The 17080-nt window shown below is 31.4% G+C and overlaps 1 protein-coding gene across 1 annotated transcript; it reads left to right on the plus strand.

Annotated features, from left to right (window-relative positions):
- Nucleotides 1-1119: 1119 nt before the first annotated feature.
- Nucleotides 1120-12022, plus strand: LOC120073591 (pyruvate decarboxylase 1-like; the record flags this gene model as incomplete). Its single annotated transcript, XM_039026410.1, has 7 exons — nt 1120-1707; nt 1981-2147; nt 2476-3126; nt 3214-3331; nt 3444-3632; nt 3772-3929; nt 12007-12022. Coding segments are annotated over exons 1-7 (1887 nt in total), but the record flags the coding sequence as incomplete, so codon positions are not given.
- Nucleotides 12023-17080: the final 5058 nt, after the last annotated feature.

A 17080-nucleotide genomic window follows, 5' to 3' on the forward strand; every position in this document is an offset into this window, starting at 1 on the left:
GTTTTTCAATTTTTAAAAAACAAAAAACAATTATCAAATGTTTTTTATTTTTTGTTTTTTTATTTTTTTTTTTAAATAGAAAACTAAAAACAGTTAACAAACATGTATAGTCTTTGTTTTTTAAAAACTAAAAACCACAAATAGATTTTCAAAAACTAAGATCCCGTTTAGTAACCATTTCATTTTTTATTTTTGAAAATTAAGCCTATTTCATCTCAATTTCTTACAATAATTTGCATTTTCTTAAGTTTAAGAGTTGAATTCTTAGACAAATTTCAAAAACAAAAACTAGTTTTTAAAAATAATTTTTTTAGTTTTCAAAAACTTAGCTTGTTTTTTGAAAACACTGATAAAAAATAAATAACAAATTAAAAAATTTAAAGTTAGAAGAAGCGTTTATAGGCTTAATTTTTAAAAATAAAAAAATCAAAAACCAAATAGTTATCAAACGAGACTTAAAAGAAATAGATTTCATAAACTTATTTTTATTTTTTGAATTTGACTACGAATTTGATAGGTTCTTCAAAAAAGTGAAAATAGTGATATAGAAATTATGAAAAAACCAAGCATAAATTTCTAAAACATAAAATAAGAACAAAATCATTATCAAATAGGCTAAAAAAAAGATTTCATTTTAAAAAATTCATTTATAATATCGAAAACTTCATATAATTTTAAAAGCTAAAAATTGAATTGGTTACCAAACATATTCATTTATTTGCCAAAAATTGAAAACAAAAACTCAATTGAAGTCTCTAAAATGGTTATCAAACATAACATTAACCATAAACATTGTATTAACTTTCTTATGTTGTACATTTTTATGACTCAACATCTTGTTTATGTGATATAGTTTTTTTTTTTTTTTTTGAGATAAATTGGTTCGTTATAGTTTATTGAATAAATAAAACGTTTTTTCTATGTATTTGTAGTCAAAACATGAAGTTATTAAAATTGGAAACGTAGAACATTACCATCTAAATTTGTACCTTATAACCACAAATCAACCAATATATAAGTAGATCAAAGAAGAGAACACAATACACAAATAAAACACATTCTTCAATAATATTCTTTTTTCTTTTCCTTTCTTTGTCTATAATTTTTTTCATATCAACCATGTCGATCAACCTAGAAAATGGATTCCAATCTGAAACTTTGTCCTCAACTATACCAATACCAACTCTAGCCACTCGCTCAATGCTCAAGCCTCCCACCCCCAATGGCATTTATAAACCTCACTCAAAAGCTCAAACCATTAATACTAACAATGAACCTCAAATGGCTGAGCCTACCGTCATCCCGTCAACGTTGGGCCACTATCTAGCCCGTCGCCTCGTTCAAATTGGTGTCTCCGATATCTTTTCGGTCCCAGGGGACTCCAATCTCGTGCTTCTCGATTACTTTGTGGCAGAAATAGGGTTGAACCTCGTAGGATGTTGCAGCGAACTCAATGCTGGCTATGCAGCCGATGGCTATGCTAGGCATCGCGGCATTGGAGCTTGTGTTGTGACCTTCACCGTTGGTGGGCTTAGCCTAATCAATTCCATTGCTGGTGCTTACTCTGAGGATCTTCCTGTTGTTTGTATCGTTGGTGGACCGAACTCGAATGAATATGGAAGTAATAAGAAGATTCTCCATCATACGATTGGGTTGCCAGATTTCACTCAAGAACTCCAATGTTTTAAAAATGTCACTTGTTATCAGGTAGTATTATTGAGTTGAAAAGTTATATATATATATATTATATATTATATATATATATATATATATATATATATATATATATTAATTGAGGTCGACCCAATGTTGACTACGGGTGTGAAATTTGAAATTTTGCATGCCTCTAATGATTACTAGTTATATAAGATGCTTTTAGTATTGTTCTCATGGTACACTTATGTTACTAGAAATTTTTTGGATAAAATTTTGATGGAACTATTATTTTTATGTGTTTTGTTTTGTTTGTGTGGTGTGTAGGCAGTTATCAATAATTTGGAAGATGCACAATGGGAGATAGATTGTGCAATTTCCAAGTGTTTGGAAGAGAGCAAGCCAGTTTATATCAGCATTGCTTGCAATTTGGTGGCAATTCCCCATCCTTCTTTCTCTGCGCAACAACTCATTCCAATCTCCTACTCTGCAAAGTAATTTCTTTTCTCAAACGCTTTCACCATTTAGCTAACATATATACATATCAATTCCAGCTTAATTCAATACATTAAATACAGATAGCCATTTCAAAGGTTGATGATTTGATTCATTACTTTTTCGTTATTGGACTAAAATAAATATATATATCATCAGATGAATCGGATTCTAATTAATTTGAAAGTTTTCAATAAAAAAATTAAGTTTATTAAAAGTTTAAAATTAATATCTTACCGCACCCATCAAAATAGGGGACTAAAATTTAAGTTTCTCTTTGAGATATTTAAGAAGAAAAACATTTAAATATTACTAATAATTCCACAGGCAAAGTAATCAAATGGCATTAGAGATGGCAGTGGAGAAGGCAGCTCGACTTCTAAATAGCGCGGTTAAACCCGTCCTAGTAGGAGGAAAAAAGTTACGACCTGCCAAAGCACAAGCCGTATTCGTAGAGCTAGCCAATGCTTGTGAGTACGCGGTTGCTGTTACACCATCAGCAAAAGGAATGTTCCCTGAACAGCACCCTCATTTCATTGGAACTTATTGGGGAGTTCTCAGCACCGCCTTCTGCGGCGAGACGGTGGAAATTGCCGACGCCTCAATCTTTGTCGGAGCTATGTTTGATGAATTGGAAACCGTCGGCTTCTCGCTTTCATACAAGAAGAACAATGCCATTATCATAGAAACCGATCACGTTGTGTTTCCAAATGGGCCGAGTTTTGGGCCGATTTTAATGAAGGACTTTCTTTGGGCCCTTGCTAAGCGACTCAAGCCCAATGCAAAGGCTTATGAGAATTATCGTCGGATTTATATTCCAGAGTCAAGCCCTGCCAAGTCAGAGCCGGGCGAAGCTTTACGAGTCAACGTTCTTTTCAAACATATTCAGAAAATGTTGTCAAGTAACATGGTTGTAATTTCTGAAGCGGGTGATTCCTGGTTTCACTGTCAAAAACTTGAATTACCACGATCATGCGGGTAAAATTCTTACAAAATTTTTAACTCAAATGGGTTTAAATTATTATGAGTATAATTTTAGAATAACGTTTGGAGAAATGTATATAGGTATGAGATGCAATTGGTATATGCATCTATTGGATGGTCTTTAGGTGCTACTCTTGGATATGCACAAGCTTCATTAGATGATCGTGTGGTTCTTTGCATTGGTGATGGAAGCTTTCAAGTTAGTTTTCATTTTAATGAATTCTAATTCTATTTTTGTCATTGAATTTTTTTTTTTATCCAAAATTGTTTTTGTTAGAAATAGATTGAACGATATTGTGGTAATTTGGCAGATGGCTCCACAAGATTTGTCAACAATGTTAAGATTAGGTCAAAGGAACATAATATTTTTGATAAATAATGGTGGATACACAATTGAAGTTGAGATTCATGATGGCCCTTACAATGTCATCAAGAATTGGGACTACACTGCTCTTGTTGATGCAATGCATAATCACAATGGCAATTGTTGGACGGCCAAGGTAAATTCTCAAATAACTTTTTTTTTTTCATTTTGATTGAACAACCATATGTGGACGGTTAAAAAATGACAACTATTATTATAGTTGACGTTATTTTCATTACTTGAGATTTTGATAAGTTTTGACTTTCAACATAAAGGTTCAAACAGAGGAAGAATTAGTGAAAGCAATTGAAATTGCAAAGGGAGACCGAAAGGACTGTTTGTGCTTTATAGAGGCTATCGTTCATAAAGATGATACAAGTAAAGAGTTACTTGAATTTGGGAACAAACTTGCTGCTATCAATAGTCGTCCTCCAAAATCTTTATAGAAGAGAATAGATCAATTCGATCAACTTTTAATTCCTAATAATGTTTTTTTTTTATTTTAAATTTTTTCATGGATAGATTATGCATTTGTTCATGTCTACCTCGATAATCTTCAAATTCAAATGCTTCACCATTTTATTCAGGGAAAAGTAGAGAGTTATTGTTTTATTTATAAGTTATATTTTGTTAATGAATAAGGTTTGAGAAGATTATTATTAGGTATATAGTGGTATTAAAGTTGGCCTTTATTGTTAGTTTTTCTTCTTTTTTTTTTTTTTTTCTTTTCTAGAATTGGTTTATTGTAAGTGACCCTCTTTTTAGCAAATAAAAATAAAAACGGTGTAAAAAACATATTAAATAATAAGTCAAGTGATTTATAGTAACTCTCTTCCTTTAAATGAAATATTTAAAATCTAGTAAAAAAAAACAGTTACACAATAAAGCAACTCTTTTAAAAAATACATTAAATTATTATTCTTTTTTATTATCTTACAAAAAAGATGATATAAATACTAATCATATCCAAATGGTAATAGACATATCATCTCAGTTAAAAATAATTTTACAGAAAAGTCTTAGTAAATAGGAATATGGAACTTCTAAACTTACTTTTCTAAATTCAAAAACTAAGAAAGTAATTTTCCTAAAATTATGCAACCTAATAAAAATTTGCATGTAACAAATGTATTTTTGAAAAGAAAAATGAATTGTTTATAATTATTTTATATATATATATAAGTGGTATAAGATAATGAAATATGAAAGTGGTAAATAAATCAAGCAAAGGAAAATGGGCCTGAATTTATTGCAAGGATTTGGTTGACAATTTCAAATACTTCCAAAAAAACAATTACTCCTAAAGAGAAAATTAAGAACCTAAACATTTTTCTACTAAATATAAATTAGATTTTTGTTTAAAACGGTAATATANGCAAAGAAAATACAAATATTCCATCCCTCCATCTTGGAATATAGGATGTAGAAAATGGTTTGGCGGTGTGAGTTTAAATGGTAAAATAATAATAATAAAAAGAGCGTAATCTTGACTCTATTTCTAAAATTTCACGTGATCAAAGTTATATTTCAAAGGGCATTATAATTATTTTAGCTATCCACTCCAAATTCTCCAAAAACAGTTACTTTCAAATAACAAATTAGGATTGCATTTTCAGAAAATAGTCTGTTCTTTAACATGTTGCATGTATACAAGTTAAAGGGTTAAAACATGGGCTACTTGTAAAAAAGGCCAAATATAAGTTACAATAATTAGGCTTGTAGTCCACACAGGTGTTATTTGTAAATATAGCACAAACGAAACTCAACTCACATATAAATTATGTAAAGTGCCGCAAATGCTCTAAGTACTAATATATTTTTTATATACTTGATACATTACTAATATACATTTGATATACTTGAAAATGATGCATTTGGTTGATATATTTGATATATTTGTCAATCATGCACTCACTTATATTGTTGATAAACTTAATACATTTGAGTGATATACATAATATACTTGATAATGATGCACTTGATTGATATACTACTGATCAATTTGTCAATCATGTCATGTATTTGTTTATATTATTGATAAACTTGATAATGGTGCACTCTTTTATACCACCGATACACTTGACTGATATGTTGTTGATAAACTTGATAATGATGCACTTCTTTATGTTGCTGATGCACTTGACTGATATATTATTTATAAACTAGATAATGATGCAATCGTTTATATTGTTGATACACTTGATTAATATACTATTGATAAACTTGATAATGATTTATTTGTTTATCCTGATGAAACACTTAACCAATAAACTATTGATGTACTTGATAATAATACACTTGATAGATTTTTTAAAAAATTCATTAAAATTCTTCTTCGCACGCAAGAGACATCTCTCTTTCACCAATAGAGCTACTATCCATACCATCTATCACCGACCACCACTCCACCTCACCCAATGCTTACCTTCAGCGACCGCCACAACCTCGCCAAATGTTCTATCTAAAGGGATTGAAATTCCCCGTAGCAAAGCAATTGGACGCATCAATCTCTAAATTTCGTTTTACATAACGTACAACATAATTCATAGTGACAGAAATGCTGGAAAAATATAAACCTAAGCATGCTTTATACAGTATTAAAATAGAGAGGAAGAGATTAAGAAAACACTTATCTACGAAGACCAATTCTTCAGGTTCCTTTCCAAATCAAGTCATCTTCTCTCGATCTCATGAACTCAGCATCCACAAACTCAACGAACAAGAATGGACACTACCAAGGGGTCTTTCCCATTATTCTCAAGGACGAGAACTATGCAGAGGCGTGGGTTTGCACTCAATCTTGGCGTGAAGGAAGAAGAAAAGAATTTAAATTTTTCTTTCTTCTCTGTAAAAATTCACAGAGAGAAGAAAAACAAGAGAGAGACACACAGAGAGAACTTTCTCTCTCTTCATTTGTTACATGAGAGAGGGAGAGATTAATGAGTGGGGGAGTTATAACTCCTTCCCCTTTATTTTTAATAAATTCAAATTAAAAATTTTAGATTTAATTTATANTATATATAAAAGCGACTTTAATATATATTTAGACTATATGTTATATCACATATAACATATAACCTATAATTAATATTACATCACATATAACATAAACTATAGCTTATTATTCTCTCAAATAACCTAAGGTATTAATATAATACAAATGCACATTAATTTCAACCTATAGTTTTTATATGAATCAAATTTATATAAATAATAATTGAATCATATTCAAATTATAACACCTCTCATTAAAATATATAAATTTGGGGAAAATTATTTCAAATGGTAAAATTATTAAAAATATTTACAAAATATAGTAAAATTTTAAAATTATCAATGATAGATGTTGATAGACATTGATAGACTTCTATCAGTGATATTGATAGACACTGATAGAAGTCTATTAGTGTCAATCAGCGTCTATCATTGATAATTCTAAAATTTTGCTATATCTTGTAAATATTTTAGTTGATATCACTGATAGAAGTCTATCAATGTCAATCAGCGTCTATCATTGATAATTCTAAAATTTTGCTATATCTTGTAAATATTTTAGTTTATTTTTCTATATTTAAAAGTAACCCTAAATTTGGTATGGATCATATTCATATTAATTTTAACATATAATTCCTATATGAATCATATTCATATCATTAATAGTTAAATCATATCCAAATATTTATTTCTCTTATAAAACTATATATAAATTTAATATGAATTATATTCATATTAAATTATAACCTATAGTTTTTTTACATGAATCATATTCATATATTTCTCTCATAAAATTATATAAATTTAATATGAATCATATTTACAATAAATTTTAACATATAGTTTTTATATGAATCATATTGATATAATTAATATTTGAATTATATTCAAATATTTATTTCTCTCATAAAAAAATGTATCAGCATACATTATATTATATGATGTATCGATATACATTATTTAACTATATCTTATACAATTAATTATCTTTAATTAATTTGAACAATTCAAATCACACCAAAATTAATTTCATTCCTATCAGTCCTCATTGAGCTAATGAAGGGACCTTATGGAGTTATAGATTGAAGCTCTAATGGTACGAGATTAATTTATTAAACTTTTTTAATCAAATTAATCAACATTCAATAACTGTCGGTCACTCCACTAAAAACCGTCAGCTAAACTCTTCGCACTATAGTTTTATTTATGTGTCCATTGTGTATAACCAATTAACAGTGCATTGATCCTTTACAAACTTCTTGTAATTACAGATATTACCGTTTTACTCCTATAATTACATCTAACTCTTTAAGTTCCACCAATCCCTCTAATAAATAATTAGTCATAGTCTAACTACGACTGAACCCCTCTCGGACTAGGAGAGGGTGAGACGCCTCATTATTCAAGCCTCAGAATCAGCTCTTAAGGGAGAAATTTATCTTCTTACCTAATTATAAGGAATGAGTGAATTCCTTCTTGTGTAGTTATGTTCCCAAGTCCATAATTAGACGAATTTGCAAAATGGTAGGCTTATTGAGTTGATGAATCTGGTCACTCTCACTCATACAAATCAAAGGATCGCCCTCATAGGTAGAAGTTTACAACACACTCAGAATTAAGGTCAAGTCACCTGTGGTTATCCTAGTGAAATGTAAGTCTCTTCTAGCAATCCCGTTATAAAAAGAGACTTAACATTTCGTGGTCCGGCCTTTATACAAACTCTTTTGTATAAGATATCCCCCTCCCTTCCACATATCTCCACAATAATGATCAAGATCAGATGATATGTAGTATTTTAAAACAATTGTAACAACTACAAAGCGGGTCATATTAGTAGTGTTACCAGGATAAGGCAGCCAATCTTATCCATATACTACAGACCATTTAGGTTATCACTTAAACATTATCCACTTGTATATCTCCACATACTGTTTAAGTTACATGAGATAACCTTGGATCTTAGGTCAATGGATTATTGCACAAGTAATATAAAATCAATCAACCATTGATTCAACTAACATAAAACTACGAGGCTTTAGGGTATACACCCCAACACTGTTGCTTATATCCATTTTTCTCTCTCTATTTGTTTCACTCTCCATTTTTTTTCTCTTGCTCTATCTTTCTCTCTCTCTCTATCAATTCTTTGGGGTAAATATTGAATAAAAATAATCAGAAATCCATATTTGAAGTTTTTTTCATGTTTGCAAAATATCAAACATGGATGTGACACACCTACTAAATAGCATATTCAAATTACCATCCATTGCAAATATCCTTAAAATACCTTTCCTTTAATTTCTTTTATAACATTGGAGGTTTGAGTTCTTGCTCTCACAAACACAATACCCTATTCGTACCAAATGAAAATTTTAATCACACTTTTTTCTACTAAAATTTATGTTCCCAAAATATTAAAGCAATAGTTAATGACCAACCTTCGACAACCTCTACCAACAAATTTCTTTAGAGTAGTTTGACATTAATAAAAATATATTTTAGTATATAACAAACCAAATAAATCTATGTATAAATATACTTTTAAAAAAGAGTTGTCAAACACTTGTATGTTTTTATTTTAAAGAGTTTTTATCAAAAGTGTTTAAATAAAAATGAATTTTTTTTAACACTACAAGAAATTTGAGCTTTGATGTCTGTTGGAAAAACTGAAAACGGATGTACAATGTCAGTTGCTTTAAGAAAAAAAACGAATCTTTAATACCGGTTTTAAACTGACATTGTAGGCATACCTATAATGTCGGTTAAAACCGACATTGTAGATGCCCCTCTTTTGAATCCCAAACAATGTTTTGATCTTCATTTTTTGTTTTCCTCCCTCCCTATTTTCATTTCCCTCTCAAATTTTGTTTCCCTTCTTCCCTAATTATCAATTAGAAATCAAAAATAGAAAAGATATATATATATATATATAGTAAAAAAAACGAAAGAATTAAATCCTTTTCCCCTTCTGCACGCGCACAACCCCAATCTTCTTCTTCTCCATTCAACCCTTCAGTGGTTGCACGGTTTAGTCCATCCAACCAATTGTTCGTCGAGTCATGTCTTGTCATCGTTTGCACCTTGACCAACGCCCACGCCGCCTTCCTCAACTACACGTTCCCCGGCCAAGTCCCTTGCTCCAATCACCTCATTGTCTACCGCCTAGCGTCACCGGTGAGCCTTTTGTCTCCCCTATCGAACTCTCTCTAACCCACGCAGTAATAGATCAGTGCTTTGAACATGCGTATATTATATACTTCATTTATTCCCTTTTCTTTGATCATTTTATCCTTACATAAATTGGGCTGCATATTCTAAATTATTTCTGCAAAAAGGGTATCCAAATCAATGGGTGGCACATTCAATCCCCAAAATTTGGTAGACAAGCTAGTCAGCAACTCACGGGCGAGCATTGAAAGTACCGTGTACAAAATAAATTATAAATTTCAAAGACGATCCTCTTTGAAGTTTATAATTTGTTTTGTTCATGTTATTTTATTATTATTATTCTCTTCTTTGGGTTAAATTACTTTTCTTTTTCCTTATTAGTTATATCATGGATGTTGCTTTTATTCTCTTGTTTTATTGCAATCTTTTCTCTTAGATTTTGTTCAAATGAATTTGATTGTTTATGGTTTCAATTGACCTATTTGTGTTTATAAATCTTTTTTGTTTAGGTTTATTCATTTTGCCAAACTAATTGAGTTGCTATTAGTTTTTTCATTTAACTCAAGTGAAGTATTTATGAGTTTCATGACTTTGTTGAGTTTATTTCCTTTCATAAGTGTTTAGAGTTTCATTAACTTTTAACTCTCTTATTCAGCTAATGAAAACTGTAACGACCCGAATTCAAGAGGGGTATATGAATGAACTAGTATCATATCCGAATGAAAGAGATCCAGAGGACATGAAAGTATGGTTAAGAAAGACTTAAAAGAATTGAAATTACAACTTATACCAACAAGATATATCTTGCTTTTCAGTGGCTCAATCATAGAAACTCCAAACACGTTGGTTTGTGGGGACAACTTTCACTTCTAAAAAGCCTTCTTGACGTTATAAAAACACTCTCCAACACAGCAAAGTTTCTTAAAAGTAAGTTCTTACTCTTTTTTGATACACCAATAAAAGTTGTTTGTATCTTAACAAAATGTTAATTTTGTTATGTAACCCTTATGAGCTTTGGTAATTTGTTGATTATTCATTCTTGACTAATTTTTTATTCTCAAGTCTTGTGGTGTTTTAATCATTGTTTTCAATTCAAATTGCTTAGGCCAAGAAATTGAATTAAAACTAATGTTTTGTTTGGGTCACTAGCTTTTTTATTACTCTTTACCGAGGGTAATATTATCTTATGTTTTTAACTTTGTTCAAATTGTTATTTTATCTACTTTGTAGGTAGGAAAATAGTCCCTAGGTTCCAAAAATTGACATCACAGAGACTTGAAAAGCATAATTGAATACTCCTCATTTATTTTCAGCTTATTTTTAGTCATTTTTACCATTTTATAATTTATTTATTTTGAATTCTATTCTTGTATGCAACTTAGTATGTATACTCTACTTATTCAATGTAGAATATATATGTATACTTCATGATTGATACATAGGGTTTGTTGTCTAAACCATATAGAGTTGATTTGGATGAAAAATATATTTTATCTTGGTTTTGGAGTGAAGATTTTATTTTGTGCATGTACATAGATAAAAGAAAAATATTATTGATTTGCATATGCGTAAGCAAAAAAAAGTATATATGTATTTTGAATTTTTCAATAACAAAAGCATGGTATTAATTTAATAACAAATAATTAACGATAAAAAGTAGGTAAAATCGATATTAAAGATGATGTCTAATGTCAGTTGAAAATTAACGTTGAAGATAGTATTCAATATCGATTAAAAACTAACATTGAAAATAATTGACATTGAAATCTTGGTCATCTATAAAGTCAATTTTAAACTAGTATTAAAGACAAGCGACATTGAAGACATTTTATAACACGATCTTTGATGTTGATTTTTAACCGACATTGTACCTACAATGTCAGTTTTAAACGGACATTAAAGTCCAATTTTGTAGTAGTACAATATCATGTTTTTTAAGTCGTTCTAAACTAACTCTTGATATCTCAGATTTGAGTTTTGATAGACATTTTACTAAAATTGCAAGGTTACAAAGTAGAGAATTGAGAGTATATCTCAATTGACATATAGTACATGTGTTAGCACTAAGTTTAGTTGAGCACAAGGATCCAAGAATTTTACAAGATTTAAGTAGTTTGAGGATGTTGTTCTATCAAAAATAGTCGTTGTATCCTACTAAAACGATTGTTATAGTCTAATTTCAGTCTATACAGAGCGAATAACTATCTTTAGAATAACACTTTTGAAAAACATGTCTCGACTACAATGTTATTTCCTCCCCATTTCATATCAATTTTAATTTATAAGTGTAATGACCGGAACCTTACATATTATGGTCCAACCGCTACGACATGCATGCTTAGACTTTTCTATTATGAGATGAGTTTTGGTAAAAATCTCAAAAAAACATATCTAAGATTTTATTGATTAGGTAGAAAACTATATAAAAAGTTTATTTTACAAAACACCAAGATCCATAAAACACTAGTGTAGTGATACAAAAATGCATATGCCTATAATAGTGAGTTTGATGATTGGCCATTTGAGCGACGTCCAGTTCTGCCACCTACGCTGTGTCCTTACCTACAAAGTCTGTAAAAATAGTATGAGTATATAATATACCCAGTAAGTAGTTCTTACATAGGGTAGTGACCAAATGCACAATCACATGCAACATGTTCTGAAAACATATGATTTGGACCGAAAACATATAATAACATGTGGTGGTCGGTTATGCTTCTAACGTAAATTTCTCCGCCCTAATAGGAAGATGAGGACTTAGGCAGAAACTAACCCATCTGATGATTAACGGGTCGTGCAGTAAGTAGGGCCAGAGTCGCATCCAACATCAACCATTAACATAAACATAAGATTGGACTAGAGGGATGCAACCATACATACCCTGTTAGTCCCTAGCATAAAATTGACATAGAATTGGGTCTAGAGGGGTGCAACCATACATACCCTACTAGCCCTAGAAGCAAAATCTTTATCTAATTAAAATTTAATCTTATGAACAAACATAATGCATGAGGTCCCTTGTCGATAAACATATTTTAAACATGTAATGCAACATAACAATAACATAATTATGCAACATATTAGAGGTACACTACCATGAAACACTTAAAGAGAGGGTGAGATAAACTACTACCTTGGCTGCGATCCTAGTTATTTCTTATTATTCCTTATGGTTTAATCAGTAGAGCTTTCCCTCTTAAATTAGAAGGAAATTTGGGCAGCACTTACCTTGTGTTTCCTCCTTTTAACTAACAGAATTACTTCACCCTTTTCACACGATTTTTACTACTGAGTTTTGTTTGAGAATCCGTTTAACTTCCAGCCTAAAGCCTCCTATTTATAGCCGTTTCTAGCTCTTCTCTGTATGACAACTCATCCTACAAATGGCTTCTTTAAAATGTCTTAGGTTTAAGAATTTCTCTTAATAAGATACCTAATTTTGGCTAACGTTTGCCCTTACGTTATCAACCTTTGTTTGTATTCAATTTTAGGGTTCTCCATGTATAATCTATAAGATCGTGGCCAAATTCAACGCATAATCCACGCTTCTGTCCAAATCTCGCTCTCTTTGTTCTCAGAATCTCGCTCTCTCCAGCTTTCTCGCTGGTTTGGCTCTCGCAACTCTCGCTCTCGCTGGTTTGGCTCTCTCGCTCTTGCTCTCGCTCTCTCCCACTGTCTCACTGAAAATCTCGCTCTCCCCACTCTCGCTCTCTCAAATTTTCTCTCCAATCTCGCTCTCTCCACTCTCGCTCTCTCCAATTTTTCTCTCCAATCCCGCTTTCTCCACTCTCACTCTCTCCAATTTTCTCTCCAATCTCGCTAGTTTTCACACGTGGTTTCCTTCACTGCTTGTGGATTCCACTTCCCCTTTTTAACTCTTTCAAACTTTAAAAGTATATGGGCAATTAACTCACCTCCAATTCTTCCAATGAGCATTACCCAAACAAAAAGTTATCTACTATCCTTTGTCTCCTGAATTAGCTAGTGTCCAACTTCAAATTAATCCTCCCTAATTCTGCCCCCTTATTCATTATTTTTTTATAATTAATAAATTTCTTATTTTTTTTCCAATTCTAAATTTCCACCCGATTTTCCTATTAAGTTTATATATTTTTCCTTCTTAATTATATATTTTATTTATTTTCCTGCTTTCTAAATTAGGGTTAGGGTATTACATTTACCACCTCTTTAAATAAAATTTCGTCCTGTTTAACATTTGACATTTAATTTCCTGTAGTGTATGTGTACCAATTTGGGTTGTTACATATAATAAGTCTTATAAATATGATTTATATTAAATGTCTTGCACTGTTGAGAGAAAATAAAACTATAGGTTATATCGTATTTGATACAATAAAAAAGTATAGATTATGTGTATATTTGATATAACATATAGTATATACATATATAATAAGGTGATTATTTTTATTATTACATATATATATTGTTATTAATCAAATTAAATTTTATTTAATTTTAATTTAACTAAAGAGAGGGAGTTACAACTCCCTCCCCCTAATTTCTCCCAGCCAAAAATAACATGCAGTGAGTTGAAGGTAAGTTCTCTCTGGAAAAACTCATTCTCCTCCCTTTCATCCTCCCCATTCCCTCTCCCAAGAATTCAAGCAAAACCCACAGCACTTGCTTGAATTCTTAATCCCAGGAGAATATAGAGGGTTCTCAAGCGGTGGTACTGATGCATTATTTTATGAGGTGAAATTATGGAATGAGATGCGATGATGGAAATGCGTTGAGCAACAAGCTTTCTCAGCGGAATCCAAGTATAAACCCCACTGAGTTTCCTGATAAGTTCAGGCTCGAACTCAGGGACTAGGGAAAACGGTATGCGGTGGTAATTTTCAAGAAAACTTTATCGTAACCAAATAATCAAATAGTTGTTTGGATTATTCTTCGCAGTAATAAAAATAAACAAATGCGGTGGAGTTACGAAAAGAGTTAATAATACGGAAGATGCGATAAGTATGCGGTGAACGGGTTGAGAAGAGATTCGGCTAACACTTCCTAAGATGTGTTCATGTTATGCTACCATGCAACACACATACAATAGCAAACCATCTCTCGACGCGAATGCTACAACTTCTAATACTAGAACGCATGCGATATATGCGATGAGTCTATAGGATCTATACATAAGCCTCTATTCTTATCCATGCGATGACAAAATGACACACACACAAATAAGGCGACCCCATAATATCATAACCTATCTCTAGAGTGCATGCGATGCATGTTGGCAAACAGAGCTTATCTCTAAGTCCTTATCTCTTACTTATGCAGATCTAATCTTGCTCTCTCGAGTCTAGATTCTAACCTAGCTCTCTCAAGTCTTAGGTTCTTTCTTTAGACTCTCTCTCGAGTACCTCTAAAGGGGTGTTGGGCACAGCATAAAACAAGATAATCGTATGCAATGAAGGTCTTAAGTCATATTAGCTTAGTTCTTCTCAACCCATTCGATAAGTTTAGCTACTCATGTGTGCTTTCAAGAGAGTGAACAAATGTAGAATAAGAACTTTCATTGTATAAATATAGAGTTGAAATAATATAACAATGCAAGAAGAAAATAAAGAGTCTGGTAGCAATCTCTTGCTTCCCAAGGATTTTACACTGTCTTTTCTACTTTGTTCAAAAGATAGTCTCACACTCGCGAGAGTCGGCCCGCTCTCTGCCTTCCACACCTCTGGGTTCTCTCTCGAGTTGCACTAAGCGATCTTCCAGCGTCTCTTCCCTTCTCTCGCTCCACCTTCTAAATAAAAAGGAAAACTATGGACAAGGATATTTTTTCTAAGGAAAAATTCTCTAAGTGTTCGAACTTGCTGAACCCCTTTTTGAAGGTTGCCTTCGGTATGTATAGAGCTTCGGGGTGAAAGGCGGCTTCTCTCTGATGATTGCACAGATGGAATGGCTTTAATTCTCTGACTGATGCGCTGAATATTTGTCACCGAAAAGCTGAGTGTACTTGTTATCATTACGGCTTGTCAACTTAATTCGGATTCGACCGTCATCAGCTTTCTGTCCCATCGTGATTCATTATGCTTTTCACCCAGATGTACCCACTAAGTTGCACCGGCTCTATACGGCAATCCTTCTTGAACAGATGTTTGCGAGCACAAATCACTACAAAGCCTTACGGTAATGCTGCGCTCGACCATTGATTTCTTGTGATCGTGCTTTTCGCCTTGCGTCAACACATATTCTGTATAAAAATATAAAAGTTAACTATTTTTATACGATGAACGCATACGACTGCAATCTTATGAACTTAATGTTTTTTGGACGCAATCTAACATATTTTATCAAATCAAACCTTCATTGTTTAATAACTTAGCATTATAATAACGTGCATTTCTGCCTATATTTAGGTACCCAATAGGGATTTCGTTTTAGAGATCGTTTGTGATCCGGATCTAGAGGGATTACGTGAAGAAAATTGACTTCAAGGGTAGTCTCAATTTCTTCCTTAATTCCTATGTAAAAGCATGCTATAAGTTTTCTGTTTGATAATGCATAATCTTTGTTTTTATTCTGTAATTTAAAGTTCTGTGAAAATTGAAATTGGAAACGATCCCCACTTCCACACAAGGACCTTCGATGGTTTCCCTTCAAATGAAATAGGAATTGCATGATGCATAACATTACTTTAGATAATTTTATAATTATTATAATTTTATAAAGTATTTCATACGATGCAACCTATGGTTTTAATTTATTTCATTTATTTTATAACTGTTATAATTAAAGAAAATTAGAAATTAAAATCAATTATTCAGAATTGCATGCAAATTTAGGTAAAACTTTTTTTAAATAGTTTTAAAATTTGATTCACATAGACCTAAGATCACAAATTTCTAATGAAATTAGAAATTAGATTAATCTTTTTAATCAGTTTAATAGGATTAAATTAGTTCTAATAAAAAATTAAATTTCTAGCAAACGTATCTATAAAGGACCTTTCATCTAAGGATAATTCTGTCTAAGCTGGGGTATTTAAATTGACAGAAACGTTACACCCTTACCTGAAAACTGACCTGGAAAGGTGAATTAGATAGATTTTCTACAAGCATGCAATTGTTGATTAAGGTTTGTTAAAATGTTTAACGAACATTAATCAAAATTGTTTAAACTATCCAAAGTAAGTGTTACTTTTAGGCAAACTTAAACAATCACTTAGTAAAAATAATTTTTCGTAAGTAAAATAAACCTTAGGTTATTAAAATACTCAGTGGGAGGAAAAAAATGTATATGATATGTCAATTTTCCAATCACGTTTCTATTGGGATTGGTGTCATAATTTTCCCCGTGATTTCTGCATGTCATCTTAGGCCTTTTAGTTAGAATTATGAGGGTTGTTAAGTAGAATATGCAGTAATTATGTTAAGAATTCATGAGAAAATGAGCTTACGA

Source organism: Benincasa hispida, chromosome 3 (assembly GCF_009727055.1).
Source record: "Benincasa hispida cultivar B227 chromosome 3, ASM972705v1, whole genome shotgun sequence".
NCBI lineage: Eukaryota > Viridiplantae > Streptophyta > Magnoliopsida > Cucurbitales > Cucurbitaceae > Benincasa > Benincasa hispida.